This window comes from Hypanus sabinus, chromosome 6, assembly GCF_030144855.1.
Source record: "Hypanus sabinus isolate sHypSab1 chromosome 6, sHypSab1.hap1, whole genome shotgun sequence".
In the NCBI taxonomy this organism is placed as follows: Eukaryota; Metazoa; Chordata; class Chondrichthyes; order Myliobatiformes; family Dasyatidae; genus Hypanus; species Hypanus sabinus.
Genome location: NC_082711.1, coordinates 48,956,392 through 48,979,150, shown reverse-complemented (window position 1 = coordinate 48,979,150; position 22,759 = coordinate 48,956,392). Strand labels below are relative to the sequence as shown.

General features: G+C 40.5%; 1 protein-coding gene across 10 annotated transcripts in view; it reads left to right on the top strand.

Annotated features, from left to right (window-relative positions):
- The window catches only part of LOC132395448 (sickle tail protein homolog), a 640,240-nt gene that overhangs the window by 507,465 nt on the left and 110,016 nt on the right, over nucleotides 1-22,759 (top strand). For 9 of the 10 annotated variants that reach the window (XM_059972075.1, XM_059972076.1, XM_059972078.1 and 6 more), the window contains one exon: nucleotides 15,609-15,702. In XM_059972075.1, the coding sequence (XP_059828058.1) occupies nucleotides 15,609-15,702 (94 nt within the window). Of the gene's footprint in view, nucleotides 1-15,608; nucleotides 15,703-16,719; nucleotides 16,865-22,759 lie in introns of those variants that run through there. The other variant, XM_059972083.1, reaches the window with a different exon arrangement.

The window sequence follows — 22,759 nt, the reverse complement described above, 5'->3', positions numbered from 1 at the left end:
AAAATTGGATAGGTATATGGACAGGAAAGGAGTGGAGGGTTATGGGCTGAGTGCGGGTAGGTGGGACTAGGTGAGATTAAGGGTTCGGCACGGACTAGGAGGGCCAAGATGGCCTGTTTCCGTGCTGTGATTGTTATATGGTTATATGGACTGGGAGAGAAACAAGGATCAAAATAAATCCAGAGAGGAAAGCCAAGAAAAGGAATAGAAAGGTGTCCAGAGCCATCAGAACATCTTCTTGCAGTGTCAGAGTCGACTCCAACAAACACTACAGAGGAGGTCCCACATCCTGAGCCACAGGTCTCACCTGCTGAGAGTGACTCCCCCTTACCAGGAAAGGTATTATCCCGCAAGAGTAAGAAATCTTCCACAACGATTACATCTTTACACCTGAATGGGCAATTTAAAATTTACTAATCTGTAGGTGTCCATATCGTAGTTGTATTATATAGTATACTGTGAGTATGTATGTGTGTACACACACACACACACACATACACACACACACACACATACACACACACACACACACACACACACACACACACACACACACACACACACACACACACACACACACACACACACACATACACACACACACACATATATACATGAGTTCTTGATGATCGGCCTGGACCAGTATGATTACATGTTTTCTGACTTGATCTATACCTGTCTTCCTCCATATCCATCAGTATGTGCATCCTTTCCCACTACACATTCCATATGAACACCTTCCCACCTGCAAAGGATTCCACTGCACTTTCCACATGAAGCAGCAATTCATTTCCTCTTCCAAATTAACACATTGTACTCAGTGCTCATGATGTAGAATTCTTCATGTCAGAGAAATCCTGTATGACTCCTAAGCTCTTCTTTTGTACTTCTGACTCCACAGTAGCTTCTTCCTGTGTACTACAGACTTCCCAATAGTGTCTGGGACATTGAGGAACAGATATGCAGGCAGGTTGAGGAAAGCTGTAAAAACAATGGGATTTAAATGACAAACAAGAGAAAACCTGTAGTTGCTGGAAATCCAAGCATCAGGCACAAAATACTGGAGGAGCTCAGCAGGCCAGGCAGCATCTACGGAAAAGAGTATAGTCGACGTTTCGGGCCAAGACCCTTCAACAGGACTGGAGGAAAAAGATGAGGAGTAGATTTAAAAAGTCAATATGATTTTTGTCATGGGGAATTCAACATTCCTAATATAAATTGGAACTTACTTAGTGCAGAAGGTTTAGATGGGGCAAAATTTGTTAGATGCATCTTGGAGGGTTTTTTAAATCAATATGTAGATCAGCATGAGGAGGGGCTGTACTGGACTTGATGTTGGGTAATGACCCTGGCCAGGTGACCAAGTTTACAGTGGGTGACCAGTTAGAGAACAGTGATCACAACTCTCTAAATCTTCAGATGGCAAATGATAAGGATAAGTATGGACCTTGTGGGAATGTTTTAAGTTGGTGTAGGACAAATTACAAGAGCTTTCGGCAGGAGCTGGAGAAAGTTAATTGGAAGCAGCTGTTTTTGGGTAAGTCTGCATCTGACACATGGAGATTAATTTAAAGATCAATTGCACAGAGTACAAGGCAGGTACATTCCAGGAAAAAGGAAGGACAAGGATGGCAAGGTAAGAGAATGTTGGATATTAAGAGATGTGAGAAATTTAGTCAAGAAGGAAAAGGAAAGTATGTAAAGCCTTGGAAGCTAGTATCAAACAAAGCACTTGAGGATAATGAAGAAGCCAGAAAAGACCTCAAGAAGGGAATTAGATAAAACAGGAGGGGCGTGAAAAATCCTCGGCAAACAGGATTAAAGAGAATCCCAAGGCAAACAAGGGCAAGAGGATAATTAGGGAGAGGGTAGGACCTCTCAAGTATAAATGGGGAGGGGAACATTGCTTGGATGCGGAGGATGCGGGTGAAGTGTTTAATGAGTACTTTACATCAGTTTTTGCCTGCAGGACTGGCAAGTATCTAATGTAGTTCCATTATACAAGACGGAACTGGTGATAATACTGGAAACTATAGAACAGTGAGTCTCATATCAGTGATGGAAAAGTTACTGGTGAGAATACTTCGGGACCGGATTTATGAGCATTTGGAAAACCATGGCCTAATGCTTAATTAGGAAGAGCCAGTGAAGCTTTGTGCGGTGCAAATCGAATCTTACTAATTTGATTGAGTTTTTTGATGAGGTGACAAGGGTGATTGATGAAGATAGAGATGTGGATGTCATTTACATGGATTTTAGTAAGGCATTTGACAAAGTCCCTCATGGGAGGCTCATCCAGAAGATTAAGATAGGTAGGATCCATGGTGAATTGGCTGTTTGGATTCAAAACTGACTTTCCCATTGAAGACAGAAGGTGGTGGTCAAAGGGACTTATCGTATCTTGAGGACTATGTTCAGTGGTGTTCCACAGGGATCTGTACAGGACCTCAGCTCTTTGTGATGTGTTGGAATGACATGGATAAAAATGTAGATGAGTAGGTTAGTAAGTTTGCAGATGATATGAAGATTGCCTAGAATATGCTGTTCGGGGTGTGGTAGAGGCAGATACGTACATTAGAGATTGTTAAGAGATGTTTAGGTAGGTACATGAATTTGTGGAAAATGGGAGAATATGGACATTGTGTAAGCGGAGAAGATTATTTTAGCAGCCAATTGATTTCTAAGTTATTTGGCTTGGCACAGCATTGTAGGCTGAAGGGCCAATTCCTGCCCTGTACTGTTCTATGTTCTCATTCCCTCTTCTTAAAGAGTTGTATTCCTACGTTCTTTTTATGTGCTTTGTTGAAAGTCGGGTAGAAGTATCCATTGAAGGAAATAGAAAAGTTCTAATGATTGCCAGAGGTATGCTGCTGCTTGACAAATTGTTCTTAATGTAAGCAAGAAGATCAACTGTTGTTGGAATTGAGGGAAATTATGAAATACTCATTCAACTTTCACTCTTTTTCTTCCACCCTTGCTTTCTACCTATTCCTCTCTGCCAACTCCACTGATACTAGCATATCAAAATTTTATTGCTTATTGATTTTTAATATTTCTTATTGTAACTCATAGCACTGCAAAACAACAAATTTCGCACACATGTTAGTGAAAATAAATCTTATTCTAATCTTCAGCAGCATCTCAATGAACTCTTCAACTATTAAGATGGCCAAAGGCCACTTCACTGACATCAGATTGTTTGCTATCATTTTATTCTGCTGTTCTTTTGTAAATTCAGAGAACTCTCAATATAAACAGTCCCAGCTAACCATGACCTGTTAATTCTACACTTGCTAAAAAAAAGTGTTTGAACTGTTCTTTTCAAGAATATGTTTACTGTAGCATTTCTTCATCCTGCTGTGAGGCAAGTCCATAAATACATTAAGTCATGAGGAGTAGAGCTTGCTTATGATCTCCAGTCTCACCGCAGGAAAATTGATCTATTCCTTGCTCTATGATCTCAACTGAACTTGAATCTACACCATCTATGTCCTGCATTATGTCATACTGAATTTCCGATGCTCAGATTACACCAGTTTTAACCGTGGGCTTCTCATAGCTGTTGGATCTTGACCCAGGATGTCGACTTGTCTCCACAGATGTTGCTTGACATCTGAGTTCTTCCATTGTTTTGTTTTTTGTTCCAGATTCCAGCATATGAAGTCTCTTTTGTCCATCAATTTTCTCAAAGAAAGAATTGATTCATATTTCACTTTGAATGCTCTCTGATCTTGAACATCGAAGAAAATATTGTATGGAATTATTCAACGCATAATAGTTAGTGCAATCACTTTACAACAGCAGCAATCATTGATTGGCGTTTGATCCCTACTGCTGTCTAATCAGGAGTTTGTACATTCTCTGTGTGACCACATGTGTTTCCTCCCACATTTCAAAGACATGTGGTGACCCACTTTCCAGCGCACTCGAACTGGCCCACAAAATGGCGAGCACCGGCAGAGAGGCCAGCCCCAAAAAGGGCGCCAGGCCTTCTTCACCAACAAGGGGAAAAGCCTGCGCGCGAGAAGGGACTGTGAATATGTGCCCCTTACAGAAACGGGAAAGCTTAAAAGCGAGGGCGCGAAGTTTGAAAAAATCTTTTACGCAACTGCAACTCACCATCTGCGTGTCGTTATTCCAACGCTGTGTGTAGCACACCGCTACAGACATACGGTTAGAGTTACTGAGTTGTGGACATGCTGTGGTGACACTTGTGAGCTGTCCCTGGAAACATCTTGCACAATGATGCAAATGATGCATTTCATTGTATGCTTCGATGTACATGTGACAAATAAAGCTAATCTTTATTTGTATATAATTTTTGTTTGCATGATGCCCATATCAGGGAATTAATATTTGTTTCATTTAAATCCATCCATCTGTAAATACTTCTCATTCATTGCTGATATATAATCCAGTCAGTTCTCAACGTTTTCTAATTCACATGGATGTTTGTTGTATCTGCTGATTTGTCTGACATTAGTGTTAAATTTTCCCATCACTGGTTTGATTATCCAGTCTCTGCCCTACACCAAGAAAATTGAAATTCTTTACCTTTCAATTTCCTTGTCTCGCTTTCATCTCTTAAACAGGCCCAGAAACTCATGTTTTACCAATCTCGTTTTCATTCGCCAGTCTCTGATACCAGCCTCCAACACTGTGATTCTTTAAAACACTGCCTTCCTTGAATGCTTTCCTTGTGTCTCAGGGACAAGAGCAGGAAATTGTATTCAAGGAACAGTCTAACCAAGGTTCTGAACAGATTAATCTTAATTTCCTCTATTATTTTACTTAGTAAATTCCACATTCCTGCACCTTTGATTGATTTAAAGCCACCTATGGTTAAACAATACAGAGTGAGAAGATTGGGCTCACTACGCGTTAAGGATTTAATTGGCAAGTTACAAGGGCCAAATTATATTGGATATGTCCAAGTGGTGGAATGGACTCCAGGAGATAAAATATCAAAGCTGAAGTGTGTCAAAAATGAGAAATAAAGATAGGGGTGGGCAGAGGGGAAAGTTATGAAATTAATGTCAGATAGGGGTAAATGGGACTATTGATAAATGGCATGGATGCAAGGGCCAAAGACCCTGTTTTGGTGCTGTGTCTCTGTCTTTAAATTTCAGTAAGCAGACAAATATAGTAGCTGAGAAAATACAATGTAGAGTTCTGATCAGCTCTGGCATTTAGTTATCCTTTTGTACTGTAATTAAAATATTAATCTTCCTGTTTACTAAATGTTATCCTTTCAAAGAATACTATCACAAGTACACATGACCAACTGTAGCATCCCTATGAAGGTGATGTCACTCGCTCTGCAGACTTCCCATGGCAAAAAAACACTCTTAAACTCTTAAACACATGACAATCAGAAAACTGTGGAAAATTTGCAATGCAAGAAGAGGCCCTTCAGCCAATCACATTGGTGCCCATGCAATTTAATCTTCTCCACTGCAGTTTCAACATCATGATGACTTAATTCTTTTTTTAAAAAAGTTGCTCTCATTTTCCTTTTGATTTTTTTTTTGCCAATTGTTTCATGCTCCCTCATTTATAATGGAATAGCCAATGTGCATTTTGTTGTACACAACAGCAGACAGATGGAAATGCATATCAAGTTTAGTCCTCCAAGGCTATCACCAGGAACATCAGAGTTTTGGAAACTGCTGCTCATTTCTCTCCATTCAATTCCATTTGCGATCATTTTGCTTATTTACTCAGTCGAGATTAGTGAGTCTTAATGCAATGCTGGCCATCTTTGCTGCTCCAACAAGCTTTGTTATGGCATTCGGTCTTATTGTCCAATTCATATTACTTGAAAATGGACACTCATGTTCAGGGGCAGCTTCTTTCTTTCCACAATCAGATTCCCAAACAGACAATAAGCACTACCTCACTATTTTTTGAGTAATAAATTATGTATTTAAATAAAATACAGAATAAATTAGAACACTACCAATGCTACTACAGTACTATAAAACTGTGTATTGTTTCCTAATAGTTACTGACAGAGGAATTCACCTGATGTATGCTACTAGTGGACTGCCTTCATTGTCTTCCTGAATCTTGACAATGTTCTGAACTTTTTTAAAAGTCAAAATAAAAACAAAATGATCTAAAATCACTACTTTTTTAATTGGACCACAAGACCATAAAACAAAGGAGCAGAATTAGGCCATTTGGCCCATTGAGTCTGATCCGCCATTCAATCATAGCTGGTTCTTTTTTTCCCTTCTCAATCCCACTCCCTGGCATTCTCCCCGTAACCTTTGATGTCCCATCCAATCAAGAACCTATCAAGCTGTGCCTTAAATACACCCAATGACCTGGCCTCCACAGCTGCCTGTGACAATAAATTCCACAAATTCACCACCCTCTGGCTAAAGACATTTCTCTGCATCTCTGTTTTAAATGGATGCTCCTGTATACTGAGGCTATGCCCCCTTGTCCTAGACTCCCCCACCATGGGAAGCATCCTTTCCACATCTCCTCTGTCTAGGCCTATCAACCTTTGAAAGGTTTCAATGAGATCCCCCCCCCAACCTTTTAAATTCCAGCGAGTACAGACCCAGAGCTATCAAATGTTTGTCATTGGCGTCCGTCAGCCCAAATGGATAACATAACACAAGCACACGCAGTTGTCGCTATTTAAAAACTGTTCACTCTGTGTGTGTCTAATGGCCACAGATGTGCACGTGACTGATGCTAGTTAGAAACTATTTGGCAGCAGCCTCTTGTGCCAGCTAAGTGGAAAAGTGTCCCAATATTATTTTATTTTAGCAATACAGCTGTGTAGCCCCTTCCGACCTTTTGAGCCAGCAAATCCTGACAACCCTGACTTAACCACAGCCTAATCACGGGACAACGTATAATGTAGGAGGAAACCGGAATACCCAGGAAAAATGCACACATTCCATGGAGATGAACTCCTTCCAGAGGACACCAGAATTGAACTCCGAACTCTGACGCCCCAAGCTATAATAGTGTCGTGCCAATCACTATGCAAATAAACAAAGGGTATTCCCACAACACACACGAAACTATTTTCCAATTATTTTCTCGATTGATTTTTGTTCTTTAAGCATTGTCACAAAAAAGCGGCTGCACTGATTAATCCAATTATGTGAATTGATTTCTTGTTGTAACATAGTAATTTTTTAAATGTATTGAAATGTACTGCTAATGCAAAACAAATTTCACGACATATGTCAGTGATAAAAAATCTGATTCTGATTCTAATTTTAATTCATATGCTGCATTGAGAATTCTTGCACTCTCAGATTTGTAAAATTTACTTCTTACTTCTTGACAAAATTGTTATTAGAATCCCTGAATCCAAGTATTGAGCTGCAGAGTCAGATTGTGTTAATTTGACATAATGTGCGATATTTTCCGTTTTAATTTTAACTTTCACTGAAATAAATCATTCACTCAATGACATTGTTGAGTGGTTAGTTGCCTATTCTGTTGCCTAACATTCAAAGAATTTTATTTTATTTCAGTGAAATCCCATTCCTGATTTCAATTTATTTTAGTTATATGTTTAAATATGAAAGCTTTTTCATAATTCAATTGCATTATTTTATAAATGTGGAACACATGTACGACCTTCAAAAGATTAGAAATAATAGAATAACAATTGATTTTTTTATTTGGCACTGACTTTCCTTTGATATTGATCTAGTAATTAACTCCTACAATACTCTATTTACACTTCCAAGAAATATTATGCAGCCAAAGTAACTGAATAAAAATAGTATCATCTAGCAGTGTGAAACAACTACCTCTCATGCTTTAGCCTAACTCTCCATGGAAAAGTTTTCTTTTGGAATTTGCATCTAATATTTCGTACTTTGCATTTCTTAACTGAACTCAAAGTTTTACATTCATTTTCTCACATTACCCCTTCAATTTTCTGTTAGCATCGGACATATTATAAATCATGTTTATTCGGTTAAGCTTTAAACCCTTTAAGTGTCAACAAACACAAGGTTTTGCAGATGCCAAAAAAATTGATAAACATATAGAAAATGGTGGAGTAGCTCAGTAAGTTAGAAAGTATTTCTGGAGGGGAATAAGCAGTCACTATTTTGGACTTCAGGACTGGAGAGGAAGGGGCAGGAGCCAGAAAGAAGGTGAGGATGGGGGCAGGGGAAGGAGTATAAACTTGTAGGTGATAGGGAAGCCAGGTGAGGTAGAAGGTGGCTGGGTGGGGGAGAGGGGGATGAAGTAAGAAATTTGGAGGTGATAAGTGGAAGAGGGCTTGAAGGTGAAGGAATCTGATAGGAGAGGACAGTGGACCATGAGAGAAAAAGAAGGTGAAAAGGTATCAGAGGGAGGTGAAGGACAGATGAGAAGGGGTAAGAAGGTAATCAGAATAAGGAACAGAAAAAAAGTTAGCTGGTGGGGGGGGGGGGTGTGGAGAGATTACTGGTAGTTAGAGAAATTGGGTTGGAGGCTACCAGGATAGAATGAGGTGTTGTTCCTCCACCTGAGTGTGGTTTTATCATGGCAGCAGAGGAGGCCATGGACAGACGTGTCGGAATGGGAAGTCAAATTGAAACAGGTAGCCATTTGGAAATCCTGCTTTTTCTGGTGGACAGGGCAAAGTTGCTCGGCAAAGCAGCCCTCATCTATGTCAAGTGTCATCAATGTAGAATAGGTGCAATTAGTACACCATATCGAGTAGATAAGCCTAGCAAATTCCCAGCTGATGTGCTGCCTCACCTGGAAGGACTGTTTGGTACCTGGAATGGTGGTGAGATCCATTACAAATGACAGGGTAGGAGGAGGTATCGTCAAGATAACTGTGAATGCCAGTAGGTTTGTAAAAGGTGACAATGGATTTCATCTCTGGAGACAGACTGTTCACTGACATCTTATAGTTATCTTGATTATAGTACTTCCCGCTCTGTCACGTGTAAAAATGCTGTTCACTTTTCTCAGCTCCAGGCTACGTCCATACTACACCGGATAAATCCATAACCGAAGCTCTTTCTCTTTGTTTTGACCCTTCGTGCACACTGAAACAGCGTTTTCGTCCCCCAAAAACGGAGACTTTCAGAAACGCTCTCCAGAGTGTGTAATTTTGAAAACGCCGGATTGGCAGGAGCAGTGTGGACGGGGTAACCGGAGAAATCTGAAAATGCTATCATGACGTGCCGGAACAGATGGTGACGACAGTGCGCCATTTCATTGTTTTCTTGAACGCAACCTAACAATTTCAGAGCAGACGGCAACGGGACTGAAACCAGAAGAGTTAGAAATGTACTCACCAAATACTGCGACCCATAACTTACTGAATAAATAAGTATACTCACTTTGCCCTGTTTTCTGTCCTTGCTCGTATGAAGGTGGTTTACCTATTTACGCAAGTACTTCTCTGACAATAGATGTGTAACAGCCTAATGTAACGTTGTATGGAAGTCTAAGATAACACTGATGCAGACATGTTTTATACATTTAACAAGGTGCTTTGTTAATGCAACAAAGTTGTTCAGTTTTTCAATGTTCGTTGTCAGCTGGGTCATACTGTCCATGAACTCCCTGTTGGTTGCCTCTATACGCTCCAGTTTTTTTTTAGTTTTAAGTCCTCCTGCACGAAATTCAACAGCTGTCAGTCGTTTAAGTTTTTCTGGTCTGTAACCGAACAAACGTGCACCAAGTCTTTCAGGGCGAAATTCGACACCAAACATGTCGCTTGTTTTTGGTAGATGTGTCCTGCGCATGCGCAATGGGAGGAGATTCACCGAAATCTCTGTTTTAATGTGGACAGAATTATTTTCAAAAATGATTAGTATGGACACCTATCGTTTTTATGCAAAACTGGCATTTTCTAAATTATCCGGTCTAGTGTGGACGTAGCCGCAGTGTCTCTGCTGCATTTGTTCTTAGGATTCTAGAACATCTGAGATGCAAAGGTTCCAAATATGTATGCAGCATACAGCCTGGGATTCTTCTTCCCACAGACAGCCAAGAAACAAAGAAAATCATGGAACCTGTTCAAAGAAAAAGAACATCAAACCTCCCCACCCCTCAGCACAATAAAAAAAAGTAAATTGCACAAACCAAAAAAAAGTGAAAAGCACAAAATATAAAACACAAAATCGAAGGAGTTCAGGTATATTCAGTTCAGCTTAGTTCAGTTCGATCAAGTGCTGTGTCGTTTGTTATCTGCAGGAGGTCCCAATCAAAACCTCCCAAAATAACAACAAAAAAAAGGAACAACCAGAAACCAGAAACACATCACAGGTGAACTACAGAGTCCAATCCACAAACTGCATCGATTAAATCCTGCCCAAGACCCAGAACTCCAGCACCTTCCTCCAACAACATCAAGCAAGAGGGAGAGAGACCATTCGAATGCAGGGTCCTTCCTCTGGGACCAGTAAACGAGAGGGGGCGAGAAACCATCACAATGCAGACACCTTCCTCCGGCGGCAGCGAGCAAGGTGCTGGTATACGCCGCTGAATGTCAGCTCGTCTTCCGCTCTTACCTCAATTCAATCTTCCTCGATGCTTTAATCAGCGAGAAATGGAGTCGATCATGGGCTCACTTCTTGGCCTCGAGGCCACACGCTTTACTTGAGACCTCACTGAACACCTTGGTAACGGCAAAGTGCCAAATTATTCAATTAGCCTGAAAACACACCAGCAAAATGTAGATCACAGGCTCCAAACACTCCAGTAAACTGTAGATCGCAGGCTCCAACAGTAGCAGAACTACATTTGAAAGAAAAAGATGTGAAAGAACTGGTTTCATGAACTGTCTGGAGGATGTCACCCGTGGTCACATTGTTCGCTGGCATCATCTTCTTCTGGATATCCTCTTTTATCAAAGAACAGGTTTCCATTCCATCACTGTTGATGCTGCCTTCATCAGCATTTCTATTTTCCGCACATCTGCCCTCACCCCGTTCTCCTGCCAGGGTAATGGGAATAGGGTTTCCCTTGTCCTTACCTACCATCCCATGATCCTCCGTATCCAACACGTCATTCTCTGTAACTTCCCCCATCTACAACGGGAGTCGACCACTGAACACATTGCTCTCATCCTCTCTCTCCTCCCCCTCCCCCGTCTCTCTACTTTCCATAGTGATTGGTCTCTGTGTGATTTCCCTGTCCACTCTTCTGTCCCCACTGATCTCCCTCCTGGCACCTATCCTTACAAGTGGGTCAAGTGCTGCACCTGGCCCTGTACCTCCTCTCTCACCACCATTCAGCTTTGGGCTAACAAACCACTTGCCAGTTGTTTTAATCAAAATATAAACACTTGCCTTCCTATTTGCACTTCAGTGCCTCTCTACTCTGGTGGAACCTTTCTACCCTCTTGGAGCAGTGTAATTCACTCACTGCTACTTGTCTGGCCTACTTCCAATCCAAGTCCGCAGCAGGCTAATTCTCTTAGTTGCATGTTTCAAATCTCTTGCTGTGGCAGCTTCTTGTTTCCTGTCTTTATCCACTGCCACTCCCAGACTGATAACCGTGATTTTGTCTAAAACTTGCTGTGCAAGAATGATTTGGGGTTTTGAACGCCCAAAGAAAATGCAAACCCCAGAATAACATACAGGGAACAAGAAATTTGTTATTCTTTATTCAGAATTACCAGCAAAATTTCATAAGAGATGAAAAAGCAAAATCTGAATGAAAGGTAATTCATCAGTTACAAAATGTATTTCCTATATACTTAGCAACTTCATCTCTAATTGCAATGGTTGGCTGTGGGTTGGCAAATATCCTTTTGGATGTACTTAACACCTTTTAGCATAAGAAAACATCCCAACGCACTTCTAATGCTGCAACTAAATAGAAAGACATACAGTGATTTTGATTTGGATAGCAGGTTTTAAGATGGTTAAACATTCCAGAGCTTTTCCAAGGATGTAGTTAGATAAGAGGTAAAGAAGGTGACTCTTGAATTGTCCTCAAAAGCTTTGTCCTGAGATTAGGTTGTGAGGTCATTATTAAATAAGGGGAAACAGGCAAAGGAATTCAGGAGATATTCCAAGTTCAAGTTCAAGTCATTCAATAGACAATAGACAATAGGTGCAGAAGTAGACCATTCGGCCCCTCGAGTCTGCACCGCCATTCTGAGATCATGGCTGATCATTCACTATCAATGCCCAGTCCCTGCCTTGTCCCCATATCCCTTGATTCCCCTATCCATCAGATATCTATCTAGCTCCTTCTTGAAAGTATCCAGAGAATTGGCCTCCACCGTCTTCTGAGGCAGTGCATTCCACACCTCCACAACTCTCTGGGAGAAGAAGTTCTTCCTCAACTCTGTTTTAAATAACTGACCTCTTATTCTCAACCATAAATGAATGCCCATGAATATGGCCAAGTGCAACAGCATAACTCCGGGGCCAAGGTGCGAATCAGGTTACCAACAGTCATACACAGCACAAGGCACATACAGCACACATAGCTGTAAACATCCAGTCAGCAAAAAAACTTCAAAGTCCACGTCCCTGAGTTTCTGAATGTTGCAGCAGTCTGCATTTGAACACAATACAGCTTGTCTTCCACACAGTGAACACTGGCAGCCATGACGCCCCAACATAAGGCCTCCAGAACAGACCCTCCTGGGTGGCTGAAACCATCTGACATGGCGCCCTGCGGCCTGGTCCCCGCTACAACTGAGGCCATGCAACTCCTCCGCAGTCTGTCTCACCAATAAACTAGTGACATTCCACACTACCAATGCCCCATTATGTCTTGTGATCACAAGAAAAGCAGCTAAGACAATCACTTACTGTACACTGCCTTCACGCACCAACACCACTCTGACGTGGGCAGCAGTGTAGTCCACACCGAGTCCAGCTCCTTCAGTTTCTCCTGCAGTGAGCAACTCGCTGATGGGGTCGACCTGCAGTACCTAATGCTTGCGATCTTAAAAAATGTTTATAAAGGACAATAACGCTTTTAGAAGTTGAAGTTGCTGCATCTGAGTACACAACCACCTTACCCGAAACAGAAGCAGAGAACATTACAAATTTGCAGGTACTGCTGTCAGTAACAGCAGTAAGGTATTTGACTGAGACAATAATAAAAACATGATTTTAGAGTTGAAGGAGCAAATATTTAGAAAATTTATGGGGGGTAAAGCTGAAGCTGAATATGTCGATGACAACTTAGCAGTCATTCAGGAGCCTGGGACAATTTAGGTCAATAAGTATGTGTAATTGATGACTGGGATTTAGTGTGGATTTGGTTATGGACAGCAAAGATGCTATGGTAATTTTGTGCAGCAGGAAAACATAAGGATACAGTAGTTGAATCTGGGCAGTAACAAATACTTGGATCACTAAGTGACATTCATCACTAAAGACCTTCACCATTGGGACACAACCTTCTTTATTACTACCACTGGGGAAAAGGTACAGCAGCCTGAAGACCCACATTAAACAATTCAGAAATGGCTTCTTCCCCTCCACCATCAGGTAGCTGAATGTTCTATGAACACTACCTCATTATTTTTTGCAATATTTATTTCTTTAATTTATAGTAATTTATATCTTTGCACTGTTGCCACAAAACAACATGTCAGTAATAGTGATTCTGATTCTACTTGGATAAAAGTTCAGATCTTGCAGAGTTAAAGTACATGGTCGAGTAGACGGTTAACAACCTGGCAGATTACTGGGCTAGACTTGATGATAATAGGTATAAATTGAAAAGCTTCTGAAGGTAGCTGAATTAGAAGCTTTCTGTTACTGCGGACTTAAGTAGCTTTATTGTTGTACAAATGATTTTAGACTTGTTCAGAATTTCACAGCTATAGCCTGATTTATAATTCTAAACTAGCCTCAATAATAATGAGCATGAAACTACCAGATATAAAGACATATTTGATTCATTGATTATCCTATAAATAAGAGATATCAGCTGCGCATACCACTTTCATGAATGGTTGGGCATGGGGGCAGTCAATGGCAGATAGTTCATGTCATGTAGTTGGATTTCTGCCTGCAAGGTTTGAAGAAGGCTTTTATTCAGCCCTTAATGCTTAATAGTTTCCATTTACCACAATTTTTGTTAGGAGTTTTATGGAATTATTTTGTCTATTCCATAACAATATTTCAAAAGGGGCATCTGCCTTTGATTCTGTACCAGGATGTGGTTGTGTTTGTGTTTTTGATGTACTTTGTAGAATTGGGTTTTTGACTCAAGCTTTAGTGTAGGTAACTGTACTGACTGGAAGATAATTGACAGCAATCCTCTAATTCAACATTTTTGCTCAAGGAGGAATGTTCAAGCTAAACCTATAATTTTGCAGTTAATTTACTTACTAAGTGATCATTGTGGATGTTTTAAACCCACTTTTTTTAATCAGGGATTCACTTGCTTATAAGTTCAAATCAGGCACTGTGGTTAAAGTAGATGGAGGTATAGGTGGAAGTTTGTCTTTAAGACAGATTCTTAAAGGAAGTTCCCAGATGATTGCTAGTGTTGGCTGAGGCAAATCTGGTGAACTTAAAAGCAACTAAAAAGCTTTTGGGTTGCTGTTTAAAATAGAAGCGCTCGTATGTAATTAGTAACTACATGTAGAATAATGAGGCTGTTTCCAAACAGTGGATAAGTTTCAAGATCTGGTGAATGCTTTATACCAGAATACCAAAAAAAACATTTTCCAACTTTATGGTTAGAATGAAACATTGTTACTCATAATGTTCTTTTCATGGTACAGAATGTGAACATCATTGTGAGGAAAATTAGTTATTTTGACAAAATGTAACTTCTTTGGTAACTATTGCATATTTGATAGTAGTTCCTTGTCTCTCAAATATTTAATTTTGTAGTAATTCTCAATGCCATGGCAATGTTGTTAATGTGTGAATATGGGACCTTGAATCTGTGTGGTGTGACCTTTAATAGGGTTGTGTGTGTAGCAGCCTCAGATTGATGGTTGCTTGAGCACAGCAGTGAAGAGACTAGACAACTGTAGCATTGTGCGATGTTGGTGGACACACAAAATTGCACTTCCAGCCATCATTCTCTCTTAAATTTCATTTTTTTTTACACAGGGTGCTTCTTAAAATATTAAAAATATACATTTCGTATGTTTTCTTCCAATTTCCTTAATTGGCGGATTCACTCAATGCAATCGAGATACAGTGTCACTCTGGCAATGTGTCAGATTAGCTGTCCCTCTGCAGTCAAAATTCAGGAGCTTCATGTGCTTTCTCCTGCTGGAATTTTAACAATGTTCTGGTGCTGCTTCACATTATTAGGTTGTGGAAGACTCAGAAGTTTCACAGGTTTGTGTTGATGTAAGCAATAGTTTATGTCACCCAATTACTGCTAAGTATTTTATTTGTCTTGCTTATTAACTGCCTGCCAATAATTGCGGTCTGCTTATTGTAGGCATTGGCATCAAGTAAAACTAATTAGATTACACAATTGATTGGGTGAAAAATTAGTTTGAATTGAGTTTTCACGGGTATGGAATTATTGATATGTAATAAAACCTTTTCTGGTGGTAAGTTATCTTTGTGACAAAAAGATTGTATCATCTTTGAGGTTCTGATCTTGTATGTCATCAGAGAAAAAAGTAGAAATTGTGCTGTTGTCTTTTCTGTAATAAGTGATGTGTTTGATTCTAGGAACATTCAAGACCGCGCACTGTTGAAGGTTTACCACAAGGATCCTGCTCATATCTCTTTAAACCATTCAAGGACTTTAAATGGAGATGTAAGAGTAAGTACAAATGTGCATATAGGATTGTATATGTATGTATGTATATTTGAAATACTTGTTATCTTAAGTTCAACATTTAACTGATCAAATGATGGCAGTATGATCCTTTAATTGGCTGTGGACTTACACAAAAATGAATCTATGTGTAAATGGCTGACTAAACAATGTAAAAATGTACCTTGTGCCTTTGATCTTTCTCCATCCTGCAGATAGTGTGTAAATCAGCCCCTCAGCACATGGTTCCACTTTTGTGATAATGATAGCGGGTCTTTTGTGAGTAACTCACTGGGTTGTATAACTAAAAAATAACTAGGGAGCTATTGTACAGAGGCAGAACAGTTTTAAACTTATTTTTGCCTTTATAAGTGAATACTGATTTCAGGGGATTATTTTTACTACATATACCTGTCAAGTTGGTGAAGTTTCAGTAAGTTGGTTATGGGATGCAATGCCACCTAAGATGCAAAGCAGTGTAACAGCAGCTGGGGTGTGTTATTTAGCCTTGCTGAATTCTGTTAATTTGTTCTGTTTAGTCTAAACTATGTGGGAACTCAGCTAAATGCAGCAATATCATAATTGTGTTAGAATGCACAGTTAGCAGTTTCTCTATTTCAAAAAGGAATGCCTACTAAAACTCAGTTGAGGATGAGTCACTACATTGTTCTTGGTGATTGTACTGTGATTGAAGGTTCCTTTAGTACACCCAGCAGCAGTCCACACAGGTTTTCTTTCCATTAAAATCCAAAGTGATTACATCAATATGTATTGAGTTCACAAATGCTCTTGTGTTCTCAGATACGGCTTGCATTGGTACTTCTTGCCAGATAGAAACATGTGGAGCAGACAGAGCTGGTTGGCTGTGTTTTTAAATGATTTTTAGGTGTGGTCTTGCAGCTCTTTCCAGGCTGTAATCACATCATTCCTCCCTCCTCTGTGTTTGCTTTTGCGATAAGCAGCAGTGAAGTGCTTCCATCGTCCAGCCTCAGAGGTGAGTTTTCTGCATACTCTCCTCAGCCTAGATCAGTGTTTTCCTGAAGGAACATTCCAGAATGTATTTTTGGAACCTACTCATACGCCGCCTGCTCTGAGAGAACAAATGCTTTAAAACAAACATCTGCAGTCTATTTAAAATGAAGATTTAGTCAGATGTCGGTTGGTGAAGGTACGTATAGTTATAAACTTACACCGAGTTGTTGCTAACAAGGGCTGTTAAGTGTTGTGTCCAAGGGGTGGGGAAGTTAAATAAGTGTAGTTAAATTGCATTCTGTGTTCAGGCAGGCACAGTAATCAGGCAGATTTTCTCAGAAACTGCATAGGAAGTCACTGTGACCTGAAAATAAATTATAGTTGGCATGAAGATCTCTGATCTGGTTTAATGTAATTTCTTCTAAATTGCTTCTCCAATAATCAATTCTGTCGTCTGGTGTTCCAAGGAGGTATGCAGTTTTCTAGCAACGAGATATGAACCAATAACTCAGACATAAACAGAAAAGGTTGTTTTGCTGTCGATTTGTAGCTCTGTAAGAAATAGTGAACAATTGTTGGTGAGCAGTGACATTTGAACAAATGGCAGAAAGAATATAGAAATAAAGGATTATATACTGAATTGATGGATGAACTTTCATTCACAACACACTGAATGAGAAAGTGAAAGCGTTCTGGTTTGCTGTGATGTCGCTGCTCTCTGCCGAGCATTGAGTGACGGCCCAATTTATCTAAAATTTTGTGGTGTTGACAGGAATTCTGCATTGATAAACCTAGGCGTTAAAATGACGAGATTAATGTCTCTCCCTCTCTTGTCTTCTGCACTTGCTTCGCCCAGTCCCCTGCTGGATGACTTTCAAATTTCTGCTGTCACAAACATTTAAGAGCAGAAGCAAAGGTTTAACTCAGGTGCTTCCCTGATGTGACTATCATTTGTTCTGAATCTCAGTATTGATTTCCCTGGCGGGGCATCTTCAAGCCTGGGTCTTGCCATTGAAACTTAACCAGCTGTTCAAACACTGGAGATCACCATTAAACCCAGTTCCTCCCTTGAACAACCACCACAGGTTTATCAGCAGTGTTGTCATGTATTCTTGTTTTTTTTCCCCTTTGCATTGCAAAATATGTTCCTGATTACTCATATTTATTGATGTCCAAAACAGAGTAATACAATGAAATATGGTTCTTATGAGCATAATTAAATAAACTGTAACACTATGAGGTGGTACTGAACTGAATTGTAGTGGCGAGGTTCCATTGGCTCAGCTCAGATCAAAGCTAAAACCTCCCTCGCCTCTGTGGGTCTCCTGTGCATTTGATAGATTTGTTGAGTCATTGTCGAAGGTCAAAAAATGTAATCCTGCCTGGCCAGGGTTATTTTCAAAGCTGTCACTATGCTTCTATTTTTAAGACAAAAATCAGATTCAGGCTATGCCATCACAGAGTAGGGATGGCTTTTGTCTCCCGGTCCCTTCCCTGTTCTGTAGCTCTGTATGTACACTCAATGGCCATTTGTTAGGTACGCCTTGTTAATGCAAATATCTAATCAGCCAATCACATGGCAGCTACTCAATGCAGAAAAACATACTGACATGGGCAAGGGGTTCAGTTGTTGTTCAGACCAAACATCACAATGGGAAGAAATGTGACCTAAGGACTTTGATGGTGGAATGATTATTGGTGCCGGATGGGGTGGTTTGAGTACTTAGAAACTGCTGATCTCCTGGGATTTACACACAAAACCGCTAAAGTTTACAGAGAATGGTGTGAAAAAGAACAAAACACGTCCAGTGAGTAGCATTTCTGTGAGCAAGAGGTCAGAGGAAAATGGCCAGACTGGTTCAAGCTGACAGGAAGGCAACAGTAACTCAAAGAACCATGCATAACAGCAGTGGTGTGCAAAAGTGCGTCTCTGAATGCACAACATGTTGAACCTTGAAGTGGTTGGGCAACAGCAACTAAAGACCATGAACATGCCTTTATTAGGTACCTCCAGTGTACATTAGGACCAGAGGACACAGATGGAGTGGATGTGGAGAGTATGCTTCCTGCTACCTTAGGCCACGAACTTATCAATCACCCCTGCTGTGGACAGTTTCTGGAGGTCCAAGATCCATATGCTCCACGACTGATGGACTAAGTGTGTAAATGTGGGAAGGGACTATGTTGAAAAATAAATGTGCTAGGTTTTCTAAAATTGACTCCTTCTACCTTAGGCCATGAACTTATCAATCACATGTACAACCCTGAAATTCTTTTTTTTGTGGGATTACGCAATAATAGAATAATAGCCATAATAGAATGAATGAAAGATCACACCATCTTGGGTGTTCAACCAGTGTGCAATCTGTGCAAATACAAAATGAAAGAAATAATAATAAATAAATAAGCAATAAATATCGAGATGATGGATGAAGAGTCCTTGAAGGCAAGTCCATAGATTGTGGGAACATTTCAATGATGGAGCAAGTGATGTTATCCCCTTTGGTTGAAGAAGCATGATGGTTGAGGGGTGAAAACAGTTCCTGAACCTGGTGGTGTGAGTCCTGAAGCTCCTGTGCCTTCTTCCTGGCAGCAGCAGCAAGATGAGAGCATGTCCTGAGTGCTGGGCGTCCCTGGTGATGGGCGTCCCTGATGATGGATACTGCTTTCCTGCGGCAATGCTTTGTATAAATGTGCTGAATGGTGAGGAGGGCTTTACCTGTGATGGACTGTGCCACATCCACTATGTTTTCTAGAATTTTCCATTCAAGGACATTGGTATTTCCATACTAGGCTGTGATATACTCTCCAATTTGTTTGTTAGTTTATTCAACTTCCCCCACCGCTCCCAACCAAATCCACCCTAAAACAATATGTTTCAATTAACTTCACTGGAAATGGTTGTGGGAGTATGAGATAAGTGCTTGCACTTACTCAGCAACCCCCATCCAAAGAAAGATTTTTTTCATCGTTTATGGTATGCTTTATGTTGCTGTCACATTTCACCCCACTTCTCACCAAAGCTCCCAAGCCCAGCTGCTTTTAATGCTCTGCCCTTTGTTGCACAGTGACTCTGCAAGTTAAGCAAATTCCATTTGTAAAGGTGAAATTTGTAGAACTTTATTGGTCATGCTTTGTACTTAAAATTATTCCATGTGGGGCAGTATTTCATTTGCTCCAGTGAATATCTGATGTTATGCAAGCATTTAATGGAAGTGTTGGGTTATACAGTTTTTGTCGTTGAGCCACACATCCTTAAAGCTTTGAGAACAAGGAGAGCATTTAACCAAACAGTGTTAGGAAGACACAATCTGAACCAAAGCCTGGTAGGGCATTACTGATTATTCTAGGCTACCTTTGTGTTAATGTCTTTCAAAGACTTTTTCCATGAATGTGCTTGACAATCAACTTTATTAAATGCTGTGAAGAGTTGAAGATGAGATATAAATGGAAATTAAGCAATCACCACTCTGCATGTATATCATGTTATCATGATAAAAATAGCATACATATTTGTGGCCCATGTTAATGTTCCCTCTTTCCCTCTCACTCTTCTTCACTTTCTCCCACCTACACCTACCCTCATAATTTGAAAGTTTTTTCCCCTAAAAGGGGAATTTCATTAGCTAATTTCAATCCTGAAGTATACGCTGAATCTTGATCTTGAAATGGTCTTCAAGTTGTTAATGATTGCATAATCTATTTGATCACCTTGACCAGTTTTAGGTAAAAAGATATCTATAACTTACATTTGGAAGAAAGATTGAGGGAGCAGTGTGCAGTTTCAGAAATGCCTGGAATCTACCTCTTGCAATCACTCTGGTATTCAGGCTTCTGTGTTAATGTTCAACTGCTTTGGAATTTAGTAAACTGGTGCAAGCTTTTGCTCTAACAGAACCACCTTTGATCGCAGTGCACTGATTTGATCAAAAATATTCACAAGTTTTGGGTAATAAATAAGGAAGCTTAACTTTTTTTTGGCTCTAATTCGCTACAAACTTGACGCAGCAGGACATCACTAGTTCTTCCCAGACAAAATCCACAGCCACGTTGAGGGGAAAAGCTCCATGTATTTGCTGAATTAAGCAAAGTATAATGATGTAGTTTTTTTCTGAAGGGCACATACCTGTGGCCTTAGATTATACTGTATTGCTGCAATGGAATTCTGTCTGAGTCTCTACAATGTCTGCAACTGCCTTTCAGTCAGACTCTAATTACTTTCGTTATAGGAGTATAGTCTTGGTGGATGTTAATATAACTCAATAAAACTTTTGGCCAAGGAAACATCTGAGGATAACAATGAATATTACTTTACGTAATTGCCCAGAATGTTAAATTGCCCAAATGCATTTTAACTACGTTAGAGGGGCAGCAGATACTGAAAATTTGCAATAAATTCAGTCCATGCAGAAAGCAAAATAAAGCAGAGTCATGGGGGAAAAAGCCAAAGCATAAGACCAGCTAGATTCGTGTAACAAAAAAAACTTATGGGTTTGTAGGGTACCGTAATTGGTGGAAACATACATAATTCACAACCACTGACATTGAGTTGGTGCTTCACTTAAAGAGCCTGGTCTGATGTAATGACGTAATTACATAATTAATTTTTTTGCGCGTTTTTGTGTTCAGGTTTTGGAATTTAATAAAATCTGTTAATGGTTGTCCTTAAGCATAAATTGCCTCACTTCATTTTATTTACGGAGACGTACAGGTGATTGGCTGGCTCCTGTACTGTAACAGTCCCAGATTCTAACAGCCTAGTGGGCAGGTGAGCATCTCGAAGTTTTTCCTCTGTACTGACCTGCGGAGTCCCTGACAACTATACGTGCATCCAACTGCAGCTTCTAGCAGACTGTGTTAAGGAGTTGGAGCTGGAGGTGGATGAACGCCAGATCATTCAGGAGGCTGATGATTTGATAAGACAGGATATGCAGGGAGGTAGTTATACCCAAGGTTTAGAACTGTGTGACTGTCAGGAAGAGGAAAGGCATCCAGTGCAGAATACCCCTGAGGCCATTACCCACAACAACAGGTATACTGCGTTGGTTACTGTTGGGGATGACAGAGCAGGGGAAAGCACAGCACTCAGGTCTCTGGGAGGTTGGGTAACAGAGGAATGCAGTAAGATAGGGGATTCTCTAGTTAGAGAAGCAAACTGCAGATTCTGTGGGCGTGAAAGAGACTTCCGGATAGTATGTTGCCTTCCAGGTGCCAGGGTCAGGAATGTCTCTGATTGGGGCCACAGCATTCTCGGGGGTGGGGGGGGGAGATGAACAGCCAGAAATTGTCGTGTACGTTGGTACCAATGACATAGATAAGAAAAGGAGGGAGAGGAGGGAGGTCCTGAAGAAAATATCTTAGGGAGTTAGGTAGAAAACGGAAAAGCAGGACCTGCAGGGCAGTAATTTCTGGATTGCTGCCTGTGCCACGTGCTAATGAGAGTAAGAATAGGATGACTTGGTAGATGATTGTGTAGCTGAGGTGCTTGTGCTTGTGAAGGGTTTCAGATTTCTGGATCATTGGGAACTCTTCTGGGGAAGATGTTACTTACTTTCCTTGAGCCCATTACAGGTAGTGGGATGTAGGCCACCAAGAAGAGCTCACTAGAGACCTCTGTCCTGGGCCAGTCTTTCTGCAGTACTGGATTTTTATGGGATGTGGTTGCTAAAACTATACTCAACCCTCCTCCTTTCATGGTTGGGCTTGGGACTATCAATGGTAAAAGTTCTGGGGAAGGCATGACATGTACAAAAATGGTGGGTTACACTTGAACTTGGGAATGATCAAGATCCTTGCAGCAGGTTTGCTACAGTTGGTGAGGGTTTAAAATAAATTGGCAGGGGGTTGGGAACTGGAATGATTGAACTGAGAACGGAGCTGTTGGTATTCAAGTAGATAAAGTGTGTAGTGAGACTATGAGGAAGCACCGGCAGATAATAGGGCAAATGGCAGTCAGTGGGATGACTTGAAGTGTAGCGTGGCAGCAGAATCGAAAAGGGTGATGATACAGGACTGAAGGTGTTATACAGTATTTGAATGCACATAGTATATGGAACAAGGTAGTTGATCTTGTAACACAATTAGAGATTAG